A 19,953-nucleotide genomic window follows, 5' to 3' on the forward strand; every position below is an offset into this window, starting at 1 on the left:
TCACATTTGAATTAATCTTTGAATTGTTAAATAAATCAGATTCATTGTTTTGTTTGTCAGACATCCAAACTACCCATTTTACAACTTAACTTTATTTTCTATGTGCTTGCTGTTTTCTGATTCACAACTTTCTTTTTATAGTTAATTTGATTTCATTTGTACTCTATTATAAGTGTGATCTTTGATGCCATTTTCATCTTGTTTACCTTTTCTTTAGTAAAGGCGCACGGATCCACTCCCTTGATTGCTCAGTCAAGGCAGTATGTTGATTTGATTAGTTCCTACAATGAGAATGGGTCCCAAAACTGTATCTAATTTTTGTAATACGTCCTTATGATTACTTTCAGTCAAGACATGCCAAGATCATCTTTTAATGTGGAGTTAGATGCAGCTAATGCAAATTGGTTAACAAATGATGTGGCAATGCTGTCGACAAAAACAGGGGAACTACTTCTTCTAACGATTATATATGATGGGAGGTAATGTCTTTTCATCCAGTTATCCACTAATTTTAGGAGTGGGAAATCATGAATTCATCACTATTTTATTTTTCGAGTATAGTTTCTTTTGTTGATTTGAGAGTTGAGACGACATACTTTCTTATCCTGACACATTGAATCTAAGTGGTACTTTTGTTGAATATATACAGTTTGTTATTACCTATCGTCAGGAGTCTATAAATTTTCTGTCTTTCCAATATTTTTACATGGTTAATTTTCTATTACCTAGACTTTGAAGAGATGAACTCGGATTTTAATTTAATTTTACTGTTTCTGCAGAATCGTACAAAAGCTCGACCTTTCAAAATCAAAAGCTTCAGTACTTACATCGGTTGGCTACCTCTTGAATTCTAGATAATTTTAATTTTTGTTCATTGACAAAGCAAACTCTCTCTTATTTCTTTTTCTCTCTCTCTCTCTCTCTCTCTCTCTCTCTATATATATATATATATATCTAGTATCCATACATACATATATTATCTAGGGTGTTTAGATGTGTGTGTATATATATTTATTTATTTGAACGGTTTCCTCGTATTTTTAGGGAATTACAACAATTGGAGACTCATTATTCTTTTTGGGCAGTCGCCTTGGAGATAGTTTGCTCGTGCAATTTACTTGTGGTCTTGGAGAGTCAAATTTGCCTCCTGGGATGCAGGAAGAGGTTTGTGTACTGATTTTTGCTGAAGTAGCTTCCTGATCTTTTAGCTGGTATTTCACAGGTCTTTTTTTTTGTTTCTGCATCTTCCTTTTTTATGTGCACTCTGTTTTGTCATAATCTACATTATAAATATGTACCCCTTTGATTAGCTATCTCCGTTCATTGTTTTTTCCTGAATGCCTATACCTCAGCTTGAGCCCATGATCCCACTGCCGTCATAAAAAAGTAACAGGGATCATTAATCCTGCAGTTCCTACCTTTTACACACTCTCTCTTATTACTAGTTTAATAATGCTTGGTGCAAATTTGCTCCTCAGCCCATGGGGTATTAGCAGCCTTTTCCAGTTGTTCTTCCTCTACTAAGGGAAGGTTCTATGTGTTGCTTGCTTTTCTGCCTCTCTTCTTGTGGTACTGACTTTTCTTTCTGGAAACCTATTGCTATTTTACATGTGTAGGTTGGAGATATTGAAAATGATGCTCCTTCTGCAAAGAGGCTAAGAATATCATCCTCGGATGCATTGCAAGACATGATTAATGGCGAAGAGCTTTCTTTGTATGGTACAGCTCCAAATAATGCACAATCAGCACAGGTGAATTATATTCTGTGACGACTAGTTTGTTATGATATATGATTTTAGTTGAGAATAATTTGTAAAATGACAAGAACGTGCTTTTTGTGTCTAGTATATTTTTGCACTTCGTTGACATCATATGATATTTCGGCAAGGATAAGCTATAAAAAAGGATCTTTTGCAGATTTCATAGTATTGGTTGAAGAGACACTTGGTGGAGTTAATGATAAGCTGAAAGTTGCGAGAGAGGCCCTAGAGTCTAAAGGTTTCAGGTTAAGCAGGCCTAAGACAGAGTATCGGGATTACGAGTTCAATGAGGTGAAGCATGAGGCAGAGGTGGAAGTTAAGATCGATGCACTATTCATACCCAAGAGAGATCTTCAAGTATCTTGGGTTCATAATTCAAGGAGATGTGGCTATTGATAATGATGTCGCACTCCGTGTTCGAGTAGGTTTGGTGAAATGGAGGCTCGCCTCTGTGGTACTGTGCGATACGAATGTGTCGCCAAGGCTTAAAGGTATGTTCTACAGAGTAGTGGTTAGACCAGTACTATTGTATGAGGTAGAGTGCTGGTCAGTCAAGAATGCCCACATTCAAAAGAGGAGAGTAGCGGAGATGAGGATGCTCAAATGGATGTGTGGGTATTCTAAGAGAGACGATTAAGAATGAAGTTATACAGAACAAGGTGGGAGTGGCCTTTATGGTAGACAAGATGCGGGAAGTGAGAATGATATGGTTTAGACATGTGAGAGGAGGTGTGGCCAATGCGGAGGTGTGAGAGATTGACTGTGGCACGAGTTAGTAGAGGTAGAGATAGGCCGAAGAAGTATTGGGGGAGGTGAGTAGATAGGACATGACTTTAGATAGGAAGATATGGAGGTTGAGAATTAGGGTAGAAGGTTAGTAGGTAGTCGAGTGTTGTCGTACTTCTAGTAGTATGATTTAGGTATCGCGTAGTTTCTTTTTCTCCAATGTGTATTGTGAGTAAAGGGTCTATCAAAAACAACCTCTACCACACAAAGGTAGAGGTAAAATTTGCGTACGTCTTACCCTTCTAAGAACCCACTTGTGAGATTACATTGGATATGTTGTTGTTTGATAAGTTTAAAAAAAAGAAAAGTCTTGGACTATGCATGGTAAGGTTTTAGAGGCACTCAAGAGCTGGGAGAAAGTAGGTCTGCAGGCAAAGATAAAAGTAGATGGAGAATTGTCCCTACTTGCATTTGGTGGACAATCTAGAAAGAAAGGAACTACTCTAGATTTGAGAATGTAGAGAATAGTATGTAGAAAATCAAGCTAAATTGTCTCTTGATCCTGTGTTTTGGTCTAATCTGATATACTCAAATAATACTGTTTGATGTTTAGATTCCAATATTCAATTTAGTCATAACTCAATAGGACAGTAGAATTCGGGAGCTCTTTTGTACATATGGTTTCGGTATGACACATATACTACAACAACAACAACAAACCCAGTGTTTTCCCACATAGTGAGGTCTGGGGAGGGTAAGATGTACGCAGTCCATACCACTGCCTCCGGAGAAGTAGCAAGGTTACACATGTACTGTTTTAATTTTTTTTTTAATACACAGCAACAGACCCAGTGTATTCCCACAAAGTGAGGTCTGGGGAGGGTAAAATGTATGCAGTCCATACCGCTACCTCCGAAGAAGTAGAGAGGCTGTTTTCGATAGACCCCCGGCTCAAGAATGAGAATAGTATACCAAGGCCGTAATGAAACATGAGACATGATGGATAACATAACAGAGATAAGAGATAAGAAATAATAACAATAAATATCAGAGAAATCTGAAATAAGGGAAAATACGAGCAATTCAAAATAAAAATAAGAAAACGGATACTCACCTAGTAGTGACATACTCTCACAATACCTAAGACACCCACCACACCCAAACTCTTCTAACCCCTAGCCACAACCCATACACTCACACTAGACTTCTACCCTAATCCGCGACCTCCACACCTTCCTGTTTAGGGTCATGTCCTCAGTAAGCTTAAGCTGCTCCATGTCAAAAATGAAAAAGAAAAAGGGAGACATGTTCTGAAACATGGTGTCAGTTGATGGAAGTTTGTAATGTTGAATTATATTATTATATTATTATTACTACTTTGAGGATATACTATGCTGAAGTTGCATATAGCTTGTCTCTTCATGTCTGTGTATCCAATTTTTAGAGGTCTCTGCATGACTTGTTTTTGTTGCTTAACATGTCTATGTTTTCTTCATCATATCCATGTTTTCTTCATTTTCCTGTACTATCATGTATTAATGAGACAATGCCTACTAAAAAAGATCATGACGCCCTAGTATACTTTCCGAATTTTTGAAGCTTTGCGTCTAAATATGGGAGAACATGAAGTTGCCGGTATTTAAGTGGAGAAGGATAGAGGGGCAGTCCCATCCTCCGTTTGTTTAGAAGACTACGGTTGGTCCCATATGGATTTCTTGGTCATAAAATAAATTGTCTATGAAACTTTATTGTAACTCTTTTCTTGAAACTTTTGCTATTTCTCAGGATTTATGATTGCAGAATGGCTTGGCTATTTTGTTCCATCGTATGTATCACTAATATCATCCTTTGTTATTACTCATCATATTGCATGATTTCTGTGGTTGCAGAAGACATTCTCATTTGCAGTGAGGGATTCGCTGATCAATGTTGGCCCTCTAAAAGATTTCTCTTATGGTATGAGAATTAATGCTGACCTGACTGCTGCTGGAATCGCTAAGCAAAGTAATTATGAACTGGTTAGTTCTCTTGTTGACAGCACACCTAACTTGAATGCAGTTAATGGTGGAGGTTTAACTTGTTTTTTCTTTGCTTGGAGATATGCACTTACAAATGTTCTGCTAAACACTAAAATATCCTACCATCTTGTTGTCTCTCTACCATTTTGTATTACTAGCGGAAATCCGTCTTAAATGTAATGTTGAATGATCAGAAAACCAGCATAAACTTAAGCATTTGGTGGTATTCATGAATTGCGTTTTCATAGGGGAAAATATTGACTTCTTGTGGGTTTGAACAAAATTTTGAAAAATCTCTGTTTATAAGCTAGGATTACTTTTTGTTTAAAAGTAATAATTTCATTGATGGCAAGAGTGTTAGATCTTGATGGCATGATTGACCATCTCTATTCATTGTAGAACTTATAATGCTCGTAAACTTTCTGATGTGCTGTTAACCAGCACTTTCCTGGCATACATTAATAAGCTTTTATCTTACCTTTTAATTTAAGAGATTGGGAGAAAACCTAGATATACATTAGTTAGTCAAGTAGTAGTTACAAGATTGTAGGAGGTTTTACATTAGTAAGTTGTGTATAAGAAGTGCTAGAACCTTACAAAACATGATTCTCCACAAAATACCCAATCATCAGTACTCCCTGGAATCATGTGGATGCTCAAAAATTGACTCAAACCAGGAAATATGACCTGATATGTACAAGTTTATTCTCAACCTTCTCAAGAGATCTCTTGTTTCTCTCGTCACAAAGGATCCAAATCCGTGCCAAAGGAACGTTCTCACATGCTTTCTTTCTGTTTCTCCTACTTTTCCATTTGATGATCCTGCTGGTCAGGATATCGTTCACTATCCCCAGCGTAAGGTTTGAAACTGTTTTGAAACTGTTCACCATTAGTGGTTTGCTGCTTGATGATGGATCAGTAGTCATGTTATCTCCCGACTTTCTTACACATGTTGGTCCAAGTATGTGCAGACTTTGCCTCTTCTTGAGATAACCTATTGCGTGGATATATGCTAACTTCCAGCCACATGAAGAAACACATGTCTGTTGGAGCTTTGGTTATCCAAGTTGTGATATGCGGGAGCAATTCCCCTTCTTTCACAAGGAGCCTCAAATAAAAAGATATCATGGAAAAAACTCCTCTGATATGCCTGTTCCACCTCTAAGTGCACTTTAGGGAGGATTTATATCTATGTCATCCCTCAATTAATAAACAACTCTACCCTGAATATATATTTGATAAGTTTTGGTAATGATATTTGGAAGAAAATTATGATGAGATTAATGTTGTTCATTCCTCTAGAGCTCTTGGATAACAACTGATCGATCCTTGTTTATTTTTGATCAATTAAGTGAACAACTGATACTGGGTTTGTTGTTGTTGTTGTTGTTGAAGTGAACAACTGATCCTTGGTTGCTGTTATCTTTCTTCACACAGTAGACTTACACATTTGCTTTCATGTTGTGACATGTAAAAGAGGATTTTAAGAATTATATGTAAAATGTTTCTGTCTGATTCAAATAGAACAACAGAATCAAGTTGTGCTCACAATGCTCACAGTTGTGCTAAGCGCGCAGAACATGATGTGTGGATCGGACGCACTTCACAGGTTTAGATCTTGCCGCAACCAAAAGCCTTGTATCTAAGTGGAGAAAGGTAGAGGGATGGACCCATTATCCACCGAGTTCTGATCCTTGGGCCCCTGTCCTCAGGGATTTTCTCAGTTATAAAAGAATGAGAAATAGAAATTGAAATTATCTTGTGGTAATAGATTTTAGGTTTTGGAACTCATAACAGTTGATAATTGTTTTTTTTTTGTTGAAGTCCTTTTGCTGGAGTTCGTGGAACAATCAAATGTCCAGAATACAACAACAACAACAACAACAAACCCAGTGTATTCCCACCTAGTGGGGTCTGGGGGGAGTAAGATGTACGTAGTCCATACTTCTACCTCTGATGAAGTAGAAAGGCTGTTTCCGAAAGACCCCCGGCTCAAGGCACGAGATACCACACAAACACATAGTAAAGCAGATTAGCAGATAGAAGCAGATTACATAACATAAATACGGCACCCATAAGTAATATAAAACAGAGGAAAGCAGTGGAAAGCACACAGATTTGTAATAAAACATGGAACACGGAACACGGAATCATAACAGGAATAAAACCCCCACCACGTAATTCCCTACACTAGCGACCCAAACTGGCCCTAATCCTCTGCCGTAATTCGCGTCTTCCAGACCTTCCTATCTAGGGTCATGTCCTCGGTGAGCTGTAACTGTCCAGAATACAGAAAACCTAAAATATGATATCTTAAAATTTTATCAGCTTTGGATGCTCTATTACTTGTTTTCGGGTCCAGTGTGAATTCTTATTAATCTCTTTGGGACATTGTCAGGTGTGCTGTTCAGGGCATGGAAAGAATGGTTCTCTGTGTGTGCTTCAACAATCAATCCGCCCAGAAATGATCACCCAAGTATGTCTGCTCTCTACTCCTGTTTTTTTTCTGATTTTAAAGCTCCGTGAAACTTCGCTAGCACTTACATCACATCACATCATTGTGGAAAGTGATAATAAGTCTTGTCGTTGCATGTTATTTGCTCAACTTCAAAGCTTGTATTTAACTTTATAATTTCTTCCCTTTTTTGTTATGCTCATTTACCATGAGCTTCGAATGTTTCTCGTGCATTCAGCTATATGGTAAGAATGGCTATGTGGATGCCGTTTGTATCTTATGGTGTGTTTTTCTTTTGCTAAAATGCTAAGACATCCTCTGTTTCTGCCATCCACACACACTCATTTACATTTGTTTATTGTTCTTTGAAGAGTTAATGATCTGAGTCTAGTCGCATACTTTGTGAAGTAAGCTTTGTAATATGGTGTATTTAGCTTGAACAGTTAAGAGGTTCATATATACTAGAAACAACTAGTAAGACCTTCTTTTGTTATCTACATGGCAGCTTCTTTCCATTATTTCCTATTTCTGTAGAGAGTTAGTTTTACTTGCTGATGTAAAAATAGAAGAAAGAAAAATACTTTTACTATTGAATGACAATGTAAAAGAAGAGCTCCTTATATATATTCTCTTTCTCTCTCTTATCTTCTCTTTGGCGTGGCCTCTCTGTGGCTCAACAATCCTTTAGAATGGGAGCTAAAGTGGTTAATTCTTCGAGCAACAAATCTTTTGAGATGAACATTATCAGTGAAGGCCAAAGGCAGTTTTTTTTTAATTTAAAGAATCAAGCAGGTGTCTCTCCAACAAAATTAAAATTGAAGAAGACAGGTTGCAATGGGTCTGCAATGTAATGAAACAAGCTTCCAGGGGCACAGGGGATCTTTACAAAAGCTGGGGAAAATTACAGTATGACTACTTGTATAGTGACGCAGGTGCCTTTACCTAGGGTCTTTTCTGATCATAGGCACTTAACCTTGGAAAATGGTGACTGGACTTCTGACCCTTCATCCATCAAGTTTGAAAATATGCGGTTACAACAGGGTGGATTTCAGGATATGAGAAGGGTACTGGGAATGGTAAGCTAAGTTGAGCAGACTCTTCGCTTTCAATGCTGCACCCATGTTGGATTCTCCAAAAATACTCTACTTTTGGAGAATCCGACACACACACACACCCGCTGACATTTTCAAAGAGTTGGAGCAACATAGATGGTAAGTGGTAGACAATACCACTGGAAAGGTTTGACACCTACTATGGTGAAATGCTTCACATGATTAGTTATCAGAAGAGCATGTCTCAGTCAAGAAGTGTTGCAGAAAAAAGGAAGGACATTAGTCCCCAGGTGTTTTTGGTGTAACTTGACAGGAGAAACAAACAAACACCCCTTCTTACACTGTAAGTACACAAGTCAATTATGGGAGCTTTTCCTAAACATTTCTGCTCAGCTGGACCATGCCAGAACGTACTTCTAACCTATTAAGTTGCTGGATTAGAAGAGGGGGCAGCAGGACTCAAAAGAGATTGTGGAAATTGATTCCTTCATGTATTTGGTGATCTGTCTGGAGAGAAAGGAACAGTAGATGTTTTGAAGGTAGGTCCAATTCTATTCACTAAGTAAATGGAATTGTGTAGTATCTTTACTTTTTTGGTGTAAACAATTGTGTATAGAAGATGTAGATCAGATCATAGACTTGATAGGAAGCTTGTAAATTTTTGTTGGAATGTGGCTGTAACCCCTTTTTTTGATGGTGGCTAGCATCTCCTTAATGCTGAAGAATACTATTTACCAATTGTCCAAAAAAATAGTAAGGACCACAAATTCCACCTTATGAAATGGGCCAAAGTCACCATGCCAAACCAGTTTGGAGGCTTAGGGATTAAAGATTTGGCATTACATAACAAGTGTATGCTAATGTAATGGCACTGGAAGTACAATCAGGAGACAATTGGTTTATGGAAGGAGGTCCAAGCAAAATTTGGTAGCACTAGTCACTGGTGCTCTAATGAAGTCACAACCCCTTATGGCATAGGTTGTGGGAGGTCTTCTCTAGCAATGCTTCTCTCAAGGTGGGAATTGGGGAGCATATCAAGTTCTGGAAATACACTTGGCTAGGAAACATTCCTCTTATGAATGTATTTCCAAGAATCTTTCCGATTGCATCCAATCCAGGCTCAACCATCTTTCAGTGTAGGGAAGATAATGTTTGGAACATGATTCTGAGGAGAAATCTAAATGACTGGAGTTGGAAGAATTTATAGCTCTGAGGCCACCATTTAGGTTAGCCCAGTCCACAGTCAAGGCATGGACAGACTCACTTGCGGAAGTGACAGGGATGTCTCCTATTAGGTCAAAGAAGGCTACTTGCTTCTAAGCTCAAGGACGACACTTATTAATCTGTGGCCTAGAAACTTATGTGGAGAACTAAGATGCCTCCAAAAATCATCTGTTTCAGTTGTGTTACTGTTAAAAATTCTTTCTTAAACTCAGGGTAATCTTATGAGGAGGAAGTTCCATTTATCCAACAGATGCTACATGTGCTTGTGAAACTCAGAATCTATCAATAATCTATTTCTTCCTTCCGCTATTGCCACAGACCTTTAGAGCTTGTTCTTTTCTCTTTTTGGACTGTCTTGGGTCATGCCAGGCGCTATGAGAGAGGCTTTTGTGTGTTGGAGCTCCTGGAAAGTTGGGAAGTCTATTAAAAAGATCTGGTCTTTGGTTCCTGCTTGTATTTTGTGGTGCTTCTGGATAGAGATGAGCAAAAGGTGTTTTGATGGCATCCCAACTCCCATCCCTTCTCAAGGCTAGATGTTTGATTAATATTTTTAGTTGGGTCAATCACTCTTCTGTAATTACTGTTGAATCTTCCTAGAATTTATCAGCTCCATAGAGCTATGTTGATAGCTGTGATAGCTTCTTTTGCCTTCTTGGGAGCTGATAATTTCTTTCTTTGTAATGCCTGCATCTTCTTGATTCCTTTTATTAATGAAATCCTTATTATTTCATCAAAGAAAAAAAAAATACAACATCTATGGACGTTGTCTACGTATAGAAAAATCGTGGGAAGAAAGAAAATCAACGATTATCATTCCAGTGGTGGACTACAATCTAGGTGTGCAAATTTGCTGAAAAAAATCATCAGTTTCTTGGATGAAGCTTCTAACTCAGCTTTCCAGTGAATAGCAATTCATTTCATCAGGGAGGTCCTTGCAACTACTATCCAAAAGTGGTCGGAATGAATTCCCAGGCATATAACAAACCGGAGGATCTAGATAGGTGACTTTCGTCCCGTCTTGTTGGCACCTTCAATGATCCTCTTAGTTTGATCCCAAAATGAAATATCATCCATGAATGGTTTCTGAATAGATGGATGATGACAGCGGGGATAAGAGTTACCTCTCTCTCAGAATCAATTTTTGTTTGAATTCCCCTCAAAGCAGGAGGCAATGAGGGTATTTGTGCGTGAGTGATTCTGGAATGGGAGGCGGGTCACCCTAGAATGATGGTCTCCGGAACTGATTTTGCAGCACCAAAATTGAACCGTCCTTGGACAAAGGCTTTTGACATACCCTTACATGCATGGTGGGAGATGTTGCTTAAATTCAAAAGTGACAGATGCAGGGGATTCATTGATATAGATTAGGACACGGAGAAAAGGAAGCATCTTTGGACTCTCATCTGTGTTACTGAATCGATTTGGGATCCTCCAAGCAAGGTTAATCTGGTGGTGGGAGAGTGGTTTTTTGAAATTTTAATCGTCGAGACACCCACACAAAAACCACAGCTGCTGGGAAAGCTGTTATGACACAGTTTAATGTTGAACAGTCCAACCACTTCTCCGGACCGAGGCAGACACCAGCTGTATCTTCTCAGTTCTAATTGCATTAGGCCTTGGGCATGGCCCATCTACTGTCTTTTCTTTTCGTTCTTATTTCTTGTTTAATTAGTTACATTAGTTTCGAAGAGCCTTGCCCTTTTTCCTTTTTATTAGCACATGCATATTCTCAACCCAACTTTTGTGCACCAACCAGAAAATTTTACTCCCAATTTCATGTGAACCACCTGCTAATTTTGCAATACATGACACTTTTTTTTTGATTTATTCAAATATGTTGAGAATGAAAAGAAGTCAAACATTGGTGATTAATAATTAATGAGATGGACGGTCACTTTATAAGGCTTGGGCAGTCCTTCCTTTGAGCTAGCTTTTTGGGGTGTGAGTTAGGCCTAATACCTAATTTTACATGGTATTAGTACAGGTTCCATCTCACTCGATGTTGGTCCCCCAAATTAAAATTTAAAAATTGCCTACGCACCAGTGGTGGTCGTGAGGTGGGGTGTTGAGAATGAAAAGAAGTCCCACATTGGTGATTAATGAAATGAGTGGTCTCTTTATAAGGCTTGGGCAATCCTCTTCCCTTTGAGCTATCTTTTGGGGTGTGAGCAGTGTTCAAGGATGCTTGATGCGGAAAAAAGCGACAAGGCTTTGCATCACGCATTAAGCGATGCGTGAAGCGAAGCGATCACATCATTGATGTGAAGTAATGTGAAGCGCAGTTTAAAAGAAAAAAGACCTAATAGAGCCATCCAAAGCAGTAAATCATAAGTGAAAAGACCACAACAACTATATAATCAACAATAAAGACAATATTTATAAGCAAAAGTATAGATGAAACACCAAAATCAAAGGTTTGAGCACTGAAACACAATAGCAAATAAAAAAGTTCAACAAATTAGCAAACCAAATCAGGAAAACGAAGAAAAAGCAAATCTAAATTAATAATGTTTCAATTTAAATTCTAGTTCATCAAGGTTGTCCAAATCTTGTATTCCTTTATTATCATCATAATGCTCATCATCTTCAACTTCCTCATCTCCTTCATCTTCTTTTGAAGTGGCAACTTCTTTTCTCTTGTTATATGAGCTTGAAGTACTCTCCTTTAAACCATAACGACGCTCGTCAACTGCACTTGCCTTAGCAACAACACCCTAAGTGAAATTAGTATCTCCATAAAAAATTGATTCATCGTCAGCATTCTCAATCCCAGTTAGCCATTCATTGGCATCATCAATATTCAAGCTAATTGGATCAAATCCATTGCGAGTGTTGTAACAATGCCTCAATAATCTGTTGTATTTTATGAACACCAAGTCAGTGAGACGCTTTAGAGTTAGTTTATTCCTCTTCTGGGTATGGATATGCAAATAAATATTGCAAGTATAAAGTCAAGACGTTTGAGATATAATATACTTATCTCAATATACTAAAACTTTTCCTTTAACTCTTACGTGTTCGAACATGCTCCAGTTTCTTTCACACCCAAATGAGCTACAAGTTAGACCCAAAGTTCTGATGGCAAACTTTTGTAACTCTGGAGTTTCTGAACCATAAAGCCTCCATCATTCAACTATTAAAGTAAAGTAATTATTCAAAATTAGCAACGATAATGAAATAACTTAAAAAGTGATAATTTAATAGAAACATAAAAGCAGTCACCCAGTGACTTCTTGTCTTTGTCTTATGGCAGTTGGTATTCCAAAAGTTCCTCGGCACTTTGGTAAATACTAATTTGATTAGTTATTTTATCTTGCAAATCTCTATCAATAACCATCTTTCCAATGCACGTATGGAATCCCACCATCACCTGACTCTTATTCAATAAATCATCTCACAACTATAATTGACGGATAGGTTCAAGATATTACCAGCCGCAGCAACGGTTTGTGGAGTTGATCACTCCACCTTTTATCGATGATCTCAAAGACCTTTGTGTATTTATGCTCCTCAGTAAAAAAAGCTTTTAATAACCTCCTTAGCCTTACTCATCGCTTCATAATGTAATCCATTGATGGTTTTGCTTCGAACTATAACCAAGGGACCACATACTTTAAGTGCAAAAACAACATTGTTCCAAAAGCGGTAAGAAAGCATTATCCGTGCAACTTCTTTTGCAAATTTACTGTTATTCCATTCCTCTGAAATGAACATGGTTCTCAAAATTTTCTTTTGTTTGAACATTCTCTGCAAGGTCAAGAAAGCAGTAGCAAATCTAGTCTTGCTTGGTTTCACTAAGTTTCTTTGATTAGTGAATCTTCTCATCATATTAAACAACAAATGCCTTTGAACAATGTAAGAATGCACCTTAACTGCCTTAGTGAAGACACCTTGAAAAGTCTTTCCTTGAAAATATCCCCGAACATCAAATTTATACAATAGGTTGCACACAGAGTCCAATATATGTGCGGGAACACTCCTATCATCATAGCACCTGCCTTAACATTTTCAGCTGTGTTATCTGTAACCACTCGAACAACATTCTCTGGTCCAATCTTTTTTATGGTACTCTTAAACAAAGAGAATATTTTGATGAAATCACTGGATGAGTTGCTCGCATTGATGTACTCAAGAAATAAGCTTCCTTTCAGAGAATTCACCAACACATTAATGATCATTTTTCAGTTGTTGCTGTCCACTTATCCATCAAAATGGAACATCCGAACTTGTTTCATTCTACTTGATGATCCTCCACAATTTTTTGTCTCTTACACTTCTTTATTTATATAAGTGACACTAACCTCATGATAAGTGGGTGACTTCATCCTTGGGCCATATTGGCCTATGGCCTCGATCAAGTCTCCAGAAGTGTCAAAATTGACACAATTGAAGGGCAGCCTTGCATCATACAACCACCATGAAAAGGCCACAACTGCATGATCCCTCAAAATTCCCTCTGCCACAACCAACAACCAACAGATTCTTACCACTTTTCCCTACCACTCTTCCTTGCATCATTTCTTGGCTTCAACGGAAAGTAATAATCTATCATTCCTTTCGTACCGGTTGATTTATAACTTGAAGAGACTGATGCATTTTGTGATTGTTTTGTGATTTTGAAGTGACAAATCAGGAGCTTCTCCATCTTCCATTTCATCATCATCATCATCAAGATTAGTAACTTGTCGTGGAGATTACATTTGACGTTTTAGGTTCTTTTTTTGCTCAACATACTCGTTAATTTCTTTTCACAGCATCCGGACACTTTTTACATTGTTGCACATCACTACAATTACCAATAAGATGTTTATGGCGAAAAGCTCCGCCATAAATGTCGGGCCACAAAAAATACACGTGACTTTGTTCCTATTGGTTTCACTTGCCCTTTTACCATATTTCCAAGCCGGATCACACATTTAAAATTGCTGTAAAGAAAGCATAAGAAACAAATCAAACATAAATCGCAACAAAAAGAAAAAAAATAGAGCAGCAGAAAACTAAAAGTAAAATAGAGAAAAAGAAAGAGAAAAAAAAGAACTGCAGAAAAAATAAAAGCGGAGCAGCAGAAAACTAAAAGTAAAACTGTGAAAAAGAAAGAGAAAAAAAGAGGGATAAAAACAGAGCTGCAGTAAAGAAGGAAGAAGAGCAGAATTTTTTTAAAAAGAAAGAAGAAAAGAAATTGAAACAGAGAAGGAGGAGGACTTTGTCAAAAAGAGAAGGAGAAGAAGGAAGAAGAAATAAGAAAGGAGGAAGAAAAATTACCTTAAAGAAGAGAAGTCGCAGCAACAATGGAGATTGGGGAAGAAGAGAAGAAGTCGCGCTCTCACGTCGCAGCAGCCAGAAAAACTGAAGAGAAGTCGCGATTGCTAAACCTACAAAATTGCGATTTTTCTTTCATTAAATTGACCCTTTTTTTTTTTAAATTTAAAAATGGCCCAACAATTTAAATAAACACGATCCAAGTGCATCAGTACGCATCACACATCAGAGGGTGATGTACCCGCTTTCTGTAGATTGCCTCGCAGCTAACACTCGAAGCGCAAACACCCTGCATTGCATCGCCTTTGTGCATTATGTGCTGATGCGCGCACATCAAGAACAGTGGATGTGAGTTATGCCCAAGACCTAATTTACAAAATGATTCTCCATGTGACTGCAAGTTGAAGAAAATCCCGTGACCGTTCTAGTTTTATGAGTAATGAGCAACCCAACTGGTGGTGACTTGAAGGAGTAACTACTAATTACTTGATTATGAGGGCCTTACCAGAGTTAAATTTTAATAAAAATTTGCTGAATAGGATTGCACTGTGTTATGATTTGTACCATGGCACTATAGTTTACATGTTGATGTATGTGCTTGTTCTCTTTGCTTTTCTGATTGCACTATGTTATGAGTTGTACCATGTTACTATAGATTTCATGTTGAATGATGTGCTTGTTCTCTTTGCTTTTCTGTGTTCATATCTTGATATCAAGGAGATGACTTTGGAGTTTTTTGGAAGTGCTAAGCATTAAGGAATTTCTTGTTTATCTGCTTTCTAGTTACACAACCTTGATTGGTATCTTAACTTGGAGTAATGGAACATGTTTTATAATTTCATCTTAGATATTCAGTATATCGTGATATTGCCTGTTGGTGAATAGTATATCTAGCCAAAGAGTAATTTTGATGCGTAATTTTACTTCGTGAAGGAAGCTTTACCAGGTTGCAAGGGAATTTGGACTGTCTACCACAAGAATACGCGTACTCACCTCAACGAGTCCTCAAGAGTAGCAGATGAAGAAGATGAATATCATGCATATTTGATTATTAGTTTGGAGACTCGTACGATGGTACTCTTTTCACTTGAGCATAGTTCCAAATGTAAAATATCTGAGAAGAAAAATTGCCTATCTATGCTCTATAGCTGGAATTGAAATCTTATGTCAAGACACTTGTAACTTGATTTTTTGGAACTGGGACACCTGTAACTTGATTTTCTTATCTTCTTCTGGCAGGTTCTGCAGACTGCAAGTAATTTGGAGGAGGTGACAGAGAATGTCGATTACTATGTCCAAGGAACTACTCTTGCTGCTGGAAATCTATTTGGGAGGTGATTTTATTAGCTCAATCATTATGTTCATATTCCTTTTGTGTTTCCAATGTCTTCTGGCATATAGTATTTCATGTCTTCTTTAACTTCCTTACGCTGCTAAACTTGATGTTTGGGAATTAGAGAGTGCACACATAGTTCATGGTTCAATACAATGTGCAAAAGTGTCCCTGCAATGATTTACTTCCTTCTTGGCCTGTTTGATTTAGACTATTTTGCTTTGTTTGATTGCTACCTCAGTTCCATCTTATGTGACGGTATTATTTCAGACACAAAAATAAGGGAGCTTTTGAGGGTGTAAAAATGAATTTTTTAAAACAAAGGAGTAGCCTTGTGTCCCTTATTTCCCTTTGGCGCACCCATGATATTCCATTTTGTATAGAAGAATGATTGGGGGTAACCATTTCATATTCTAGGTTTCCTACTTTTTGGTATACTTCTTGTATGCTGACGCTTTGCCCACACATCTAAAAAAGTTTCAAGTGATGTTGTCATATATATTAGATTAGTGATAGCAGAGTAGTATATTAAAGCAGTATAAGTTTTTTGATAGAGAAAATATCACACGAAATTTAAAGTTTGAATAAGTCGATGAATTTTAATTCTTGAAATCTATAAAGATGGAGTCGTCTCAAACATTTCTTGGCATACTAAAGTAGAAAGTCACTGCATAAATTGAAATTTATACATCAATTTGTTAGTCATAACTGGTTTTCGTATTTTGTAATAATAACCGTCTTAGTCATTGATGACTTATTTTCAATGCAAATCATTTTCTAATGACCTGTTATTTACATAATCAAAACCTAAGTTGCTTTGAGTCGCCAAAATTGTTGTCTTACCCATGTCGGATCCTTCAAACATACACCATTTTTAGAGGATCCTACATGCACCTGTTGACATTTTTAAAGAGTCCGAGCAACACAGATCAAAACCAGTGATTCCTTCATTTGTTAATTTGTTCTAGCTTCATTAAGAGTTTTCTTGATGTAAAAAGTTCTTTAACATAGAGATATTTGGTTTCTGTGTTCACTGTTTTTCTTTTGTTTAATTTTTGACTTGGTTTACTAGATAGCTGAAAATTTGTCCCCCCGAAAAAAAAGAAATATGTTTCCCTTATTTGATTATTCAAGAGGGTGTGCAATAATTTGGAGCCTTGAGGTTACCTATTACTGATTTAAAAGAAAGAGTTTGATGAAGGTCTGTTTTGTTTGTGGTTTAAGTGATGATATATTATACCGTATAAAAAATGAGAATGCATCATATTCTATCTTTTGTTTATGGTTGTTATGAATGAAAAAGTAGGAATTTAGTTCCCTGATCTGGAATTCTGTTTTGCCTATGCCAGACCTTTTTTTTTTTTTTTCAAAATTGACCATTAGACTTATGTCTTGAATTTTGTATTCTTTTCTTTGTTGAGTAGTTGGGTGGGTTTTATTTTTACAATGCTCTTCACGTTTCTGTGTAGACGCCGAGTTATCCAAGTGTTTGCTCATGGTGCTCGAATTCTTGATGGTGCATTTATGACTCAAGAATTGAGTTTTAAGGCTTCAATTGTGGAATCTGGCTTGAGTTCAGATAGTTCTACTGTAGCTTCTGTTTCAATAGCTGATCCTTACGTTCTACTAAGAATGACAAATGGAAGTCTTCAGCTACTTGTTGGAGGTATGTTGCCAAGATAAACTATGTTTGCTTTTGTAGGTTTTTACGTCTCTTCTTGCGGCGGTAACCTACAAGAAAGCCTTTCTTCATTGCTTAATTTGATTGCGGTCTTTATGGAATATGCTTATTTGTTTCAACTTCACAGAAAATTTATTATTTGTTTTTTGCAGGTTCTTACATTATATACTTGAACTGCCGATTAAAAAAAACTATCAGAATGCCCCTTAGTGCTTTAGTCTGAAAACTTAAATTGATACTAAAAGCATATTGATCTAGTCCGTTTGAATGACAATACAAATAAAATATGACTTCAACTGAGTCTAAAATAAACTTGAAACAAACTAATACATGTACTGCAATTCCAAAGGGACTTACCACTGGCCTGAATCACTATCTTATTACTCCCTCTATCCTATTTTATGTGGCATCCTTTCCTTTTTACTTTTAAGTCTGTCCCAAAATGAATGTCACCTTACTATAATTAGAAACAATTTAACTTTAAGATCCCCTATTACCCTTTCAATGAAACTTTTTACAACCACAAATATTTAAGGATTGTTTAGTTTTAGACCACTAGTTTCGAAAGTCTTCCTTGTGCTAAGTAAAATGGTGCCACATAAAATGGGACGGAGGGAGTACTAATTTGAATCATAATCTGCATTAATGACAAAACATGCTGTAGTTATTTACATTTTGATAAAAGATGGTGTAATTTTCTTAAAAGTCTGGCCTGATTCATAAAAACTGCATAGTGCACAGTTTAATTCTTTCCCTTTTCTGTTTTGCACCATATCTTTTTAAGCTCAAATTTTCCATTAATCCTGTGTTTCACTTCCATACTGACTTCATTATTTCTTTCAGATCCGTCATCATGCTCTGTTTCTATTACTGTTCCATCAATATTTGAAAGCTCACAAAAGTCGATATCTGCTTGTACACTATATCATGATAAAGGCCCTGAACCTTGGCTCAGGAAGACTAGTACTGATGCTTGGCTTTCTTCTGGTATGGGGGAGGCAATCGATGGTGCCGATGGGGTAACCCAGGATCAGGGTGATGTATATTGCGTTGTTTGTTATGAAAATGACATTCTTGAAATATTTGATGTTCCCAATTTTAGTTGTGTTTTCTCCGTTGATAAATTTGTTTCTGGGAGGACCTACCTTGTTGACACCTACATCCAAGATTCAGTCAATGGTCTTCATACACATTCGAAGAATACTGAGAATGTAATCGGACCTGGACAGAAAGAGAACAGTAAGGACATGAAGATAAACTTGGTGGAGTTGATGATGCATAGATGGATAGGGAAACATTCCCGTCCTTTCCTTTTTGGGATATTGGCTGATGGGACGGTTCTAAGTTACCATGCATATGTTTTTGAAGGTTCAGAGAATTCTTCTAGAGTTGAGGGATCTGTTTCATCACAGAATTCGGTTAGTCTTAGCAGTACAAATGTATCTAGGCTCAGAAATTTAAGATTTGTTCGGGTTCCAGTAGATAATTATGCGAGGGAAGAGATGCCGTCTGGAACCCCATTAGAGCGAATGAATGTTTATAAGAATATCGGTGGTTCTCAAGGAATATTTCTCACCGGGTCAAGGCCATCTTGGTTCATGGTGTTCCGTGAACGACTTAGAATACATCCACAGGTTATTGTTAACTTACCTCCATATGTATTTCACATAGTCTTGTTGGTGAAATTAGATTAAGCTGATGCCCCTTACACTGGCTGTTTGTGGTGCCTGGGCGAGCAATGAACCAGGAAATCATGGTCTCGTCTTGAAGCAACTCTCCTGGCACCACAAAACCATTTCATGTACCTGTAAACCTTGTTGTCTAAGCTAAAAACTTTCATTTTGGATCATTTATCCCTCACGTACTCTTCTTGATAAGTACTGCTTTGTTGCTGCAGCTGTGTGACGGACCTATTGTTGCCTTCACTGTTCTTCACAATGTTAACTGTAATCACGGACTTATATATGTAACTGCCCAGGTATGGTTTGGAATTGAGCTTCTTCCGGCTTTCATGTGTATGTGCTTATGTATTCCTGAATTGGTTTTTGTCATTGCAGGGAACTTTAAAGATTTGCCAACTTCCATCTTTCCTATCCTTTGACAACTACTGGCCAGTGCAAAAGGTCTGAATTCATTTTTCTGCTCTAGTTTCTTGTTTGTAGTATTCTGATGTTTTTAGTGATCTCGAATAGATAGTTTATAGTATTGCTCTGTCAGTGTTTTGTTTTTTTTATAATCTAGCGGTGTGTTATCCCATTTTGTTGTTTATTTTTATGTTTTTTGTTTGTTATACTGCTATCTGTCCTAAGCTGGCGGTCTATTGGAAGCAACCTCTCTACTTAATCTGAGGTAATGGTATGGACTGCGTACACTTTACCCTCCCTAGACCCCATTTTGTGGGAATACACTGGGTATGTTGTTGTTGTTACTCCTTCCTTTCCTATT

At 37.3% G+C, this 19,953-nt stretch overlaps 1 protein-coding gene across 2 annotated transcripts in view; it reads left to right on the plus strand.

Annotated features, from left to right (window-relative positions):
• LOC107863382 (cleavage and polyadenylation specificity factor subunit 1) overlaps positions 1 to 19,953 on the plus strand; it is a 39,751-nt gene that overhangs the window by 12,086 nt on the left and 7,712 nt on the right. For both annotated transcript variants that reach the window (XM_016709275.2, XM_047408521.1), the window contains 12 exons: positions 348 to 479; positions 780 to 831; positions 1,045 to 1,164; positions 1,617 to 1,751; positions 4,376 to 4,504; positions 6,903 to 6,980; positions 15,428 to 15,568; positions 15,734 to 15,828; positions 17,297 to 17,493; positions 18,352 to 19,142; positions 19,406 to 19,486; positions 19,566 to 19,631. In XM_016709275.2, the coding sequence (XP_016564761.2) occupies positions 348 to 479; positions 780 to 831; positions 1,045 to 1,164; positions 1,617 to 1,751; positions 4,376 to 4,504; positions 6,903 to 6,980; positions 15,428 to 15,568; positions 15,734 to 15,828; positions 17,297 to 17,493; positions 18,352 to 19,142; positions 19,406 to 19,486; positions 19,566 to 19,631 (2,017 nt within the window). The remainder of the gene's footprint in view (positions 1 to 347; positions 480 to 779; positions 832 to 1,044; positions 1,165 to 1,616; positions 1,752 to 4,375; positions 4,505 to 6,902; positions 6,981 to 15,427; positions 15,569 to 15,733; positions 15,829 to 17,296; positions 17,494 to 18,351; positions 19,143 to 19,405; positions 19,487 to 19,565; positions 19,632 to 19,953) is intronic.

The sequence above is a fragment of the Capsicum annuum genome, chromosome 3, assembly GCF_002878395.1.
Source record: "Capsicum annuum cultivar UCD-10X-F1 chromosome 3, UCD10Xv1.1, whole genome shotgun sequence".
Classification (NCBI taxonomy): domain Eukaryota; kingdom Viridiplantae; phylum Streptophyta; class Magnoliopsida; order Solanales; family Solanaceae; genus Capsicum; species Capsicum annuum.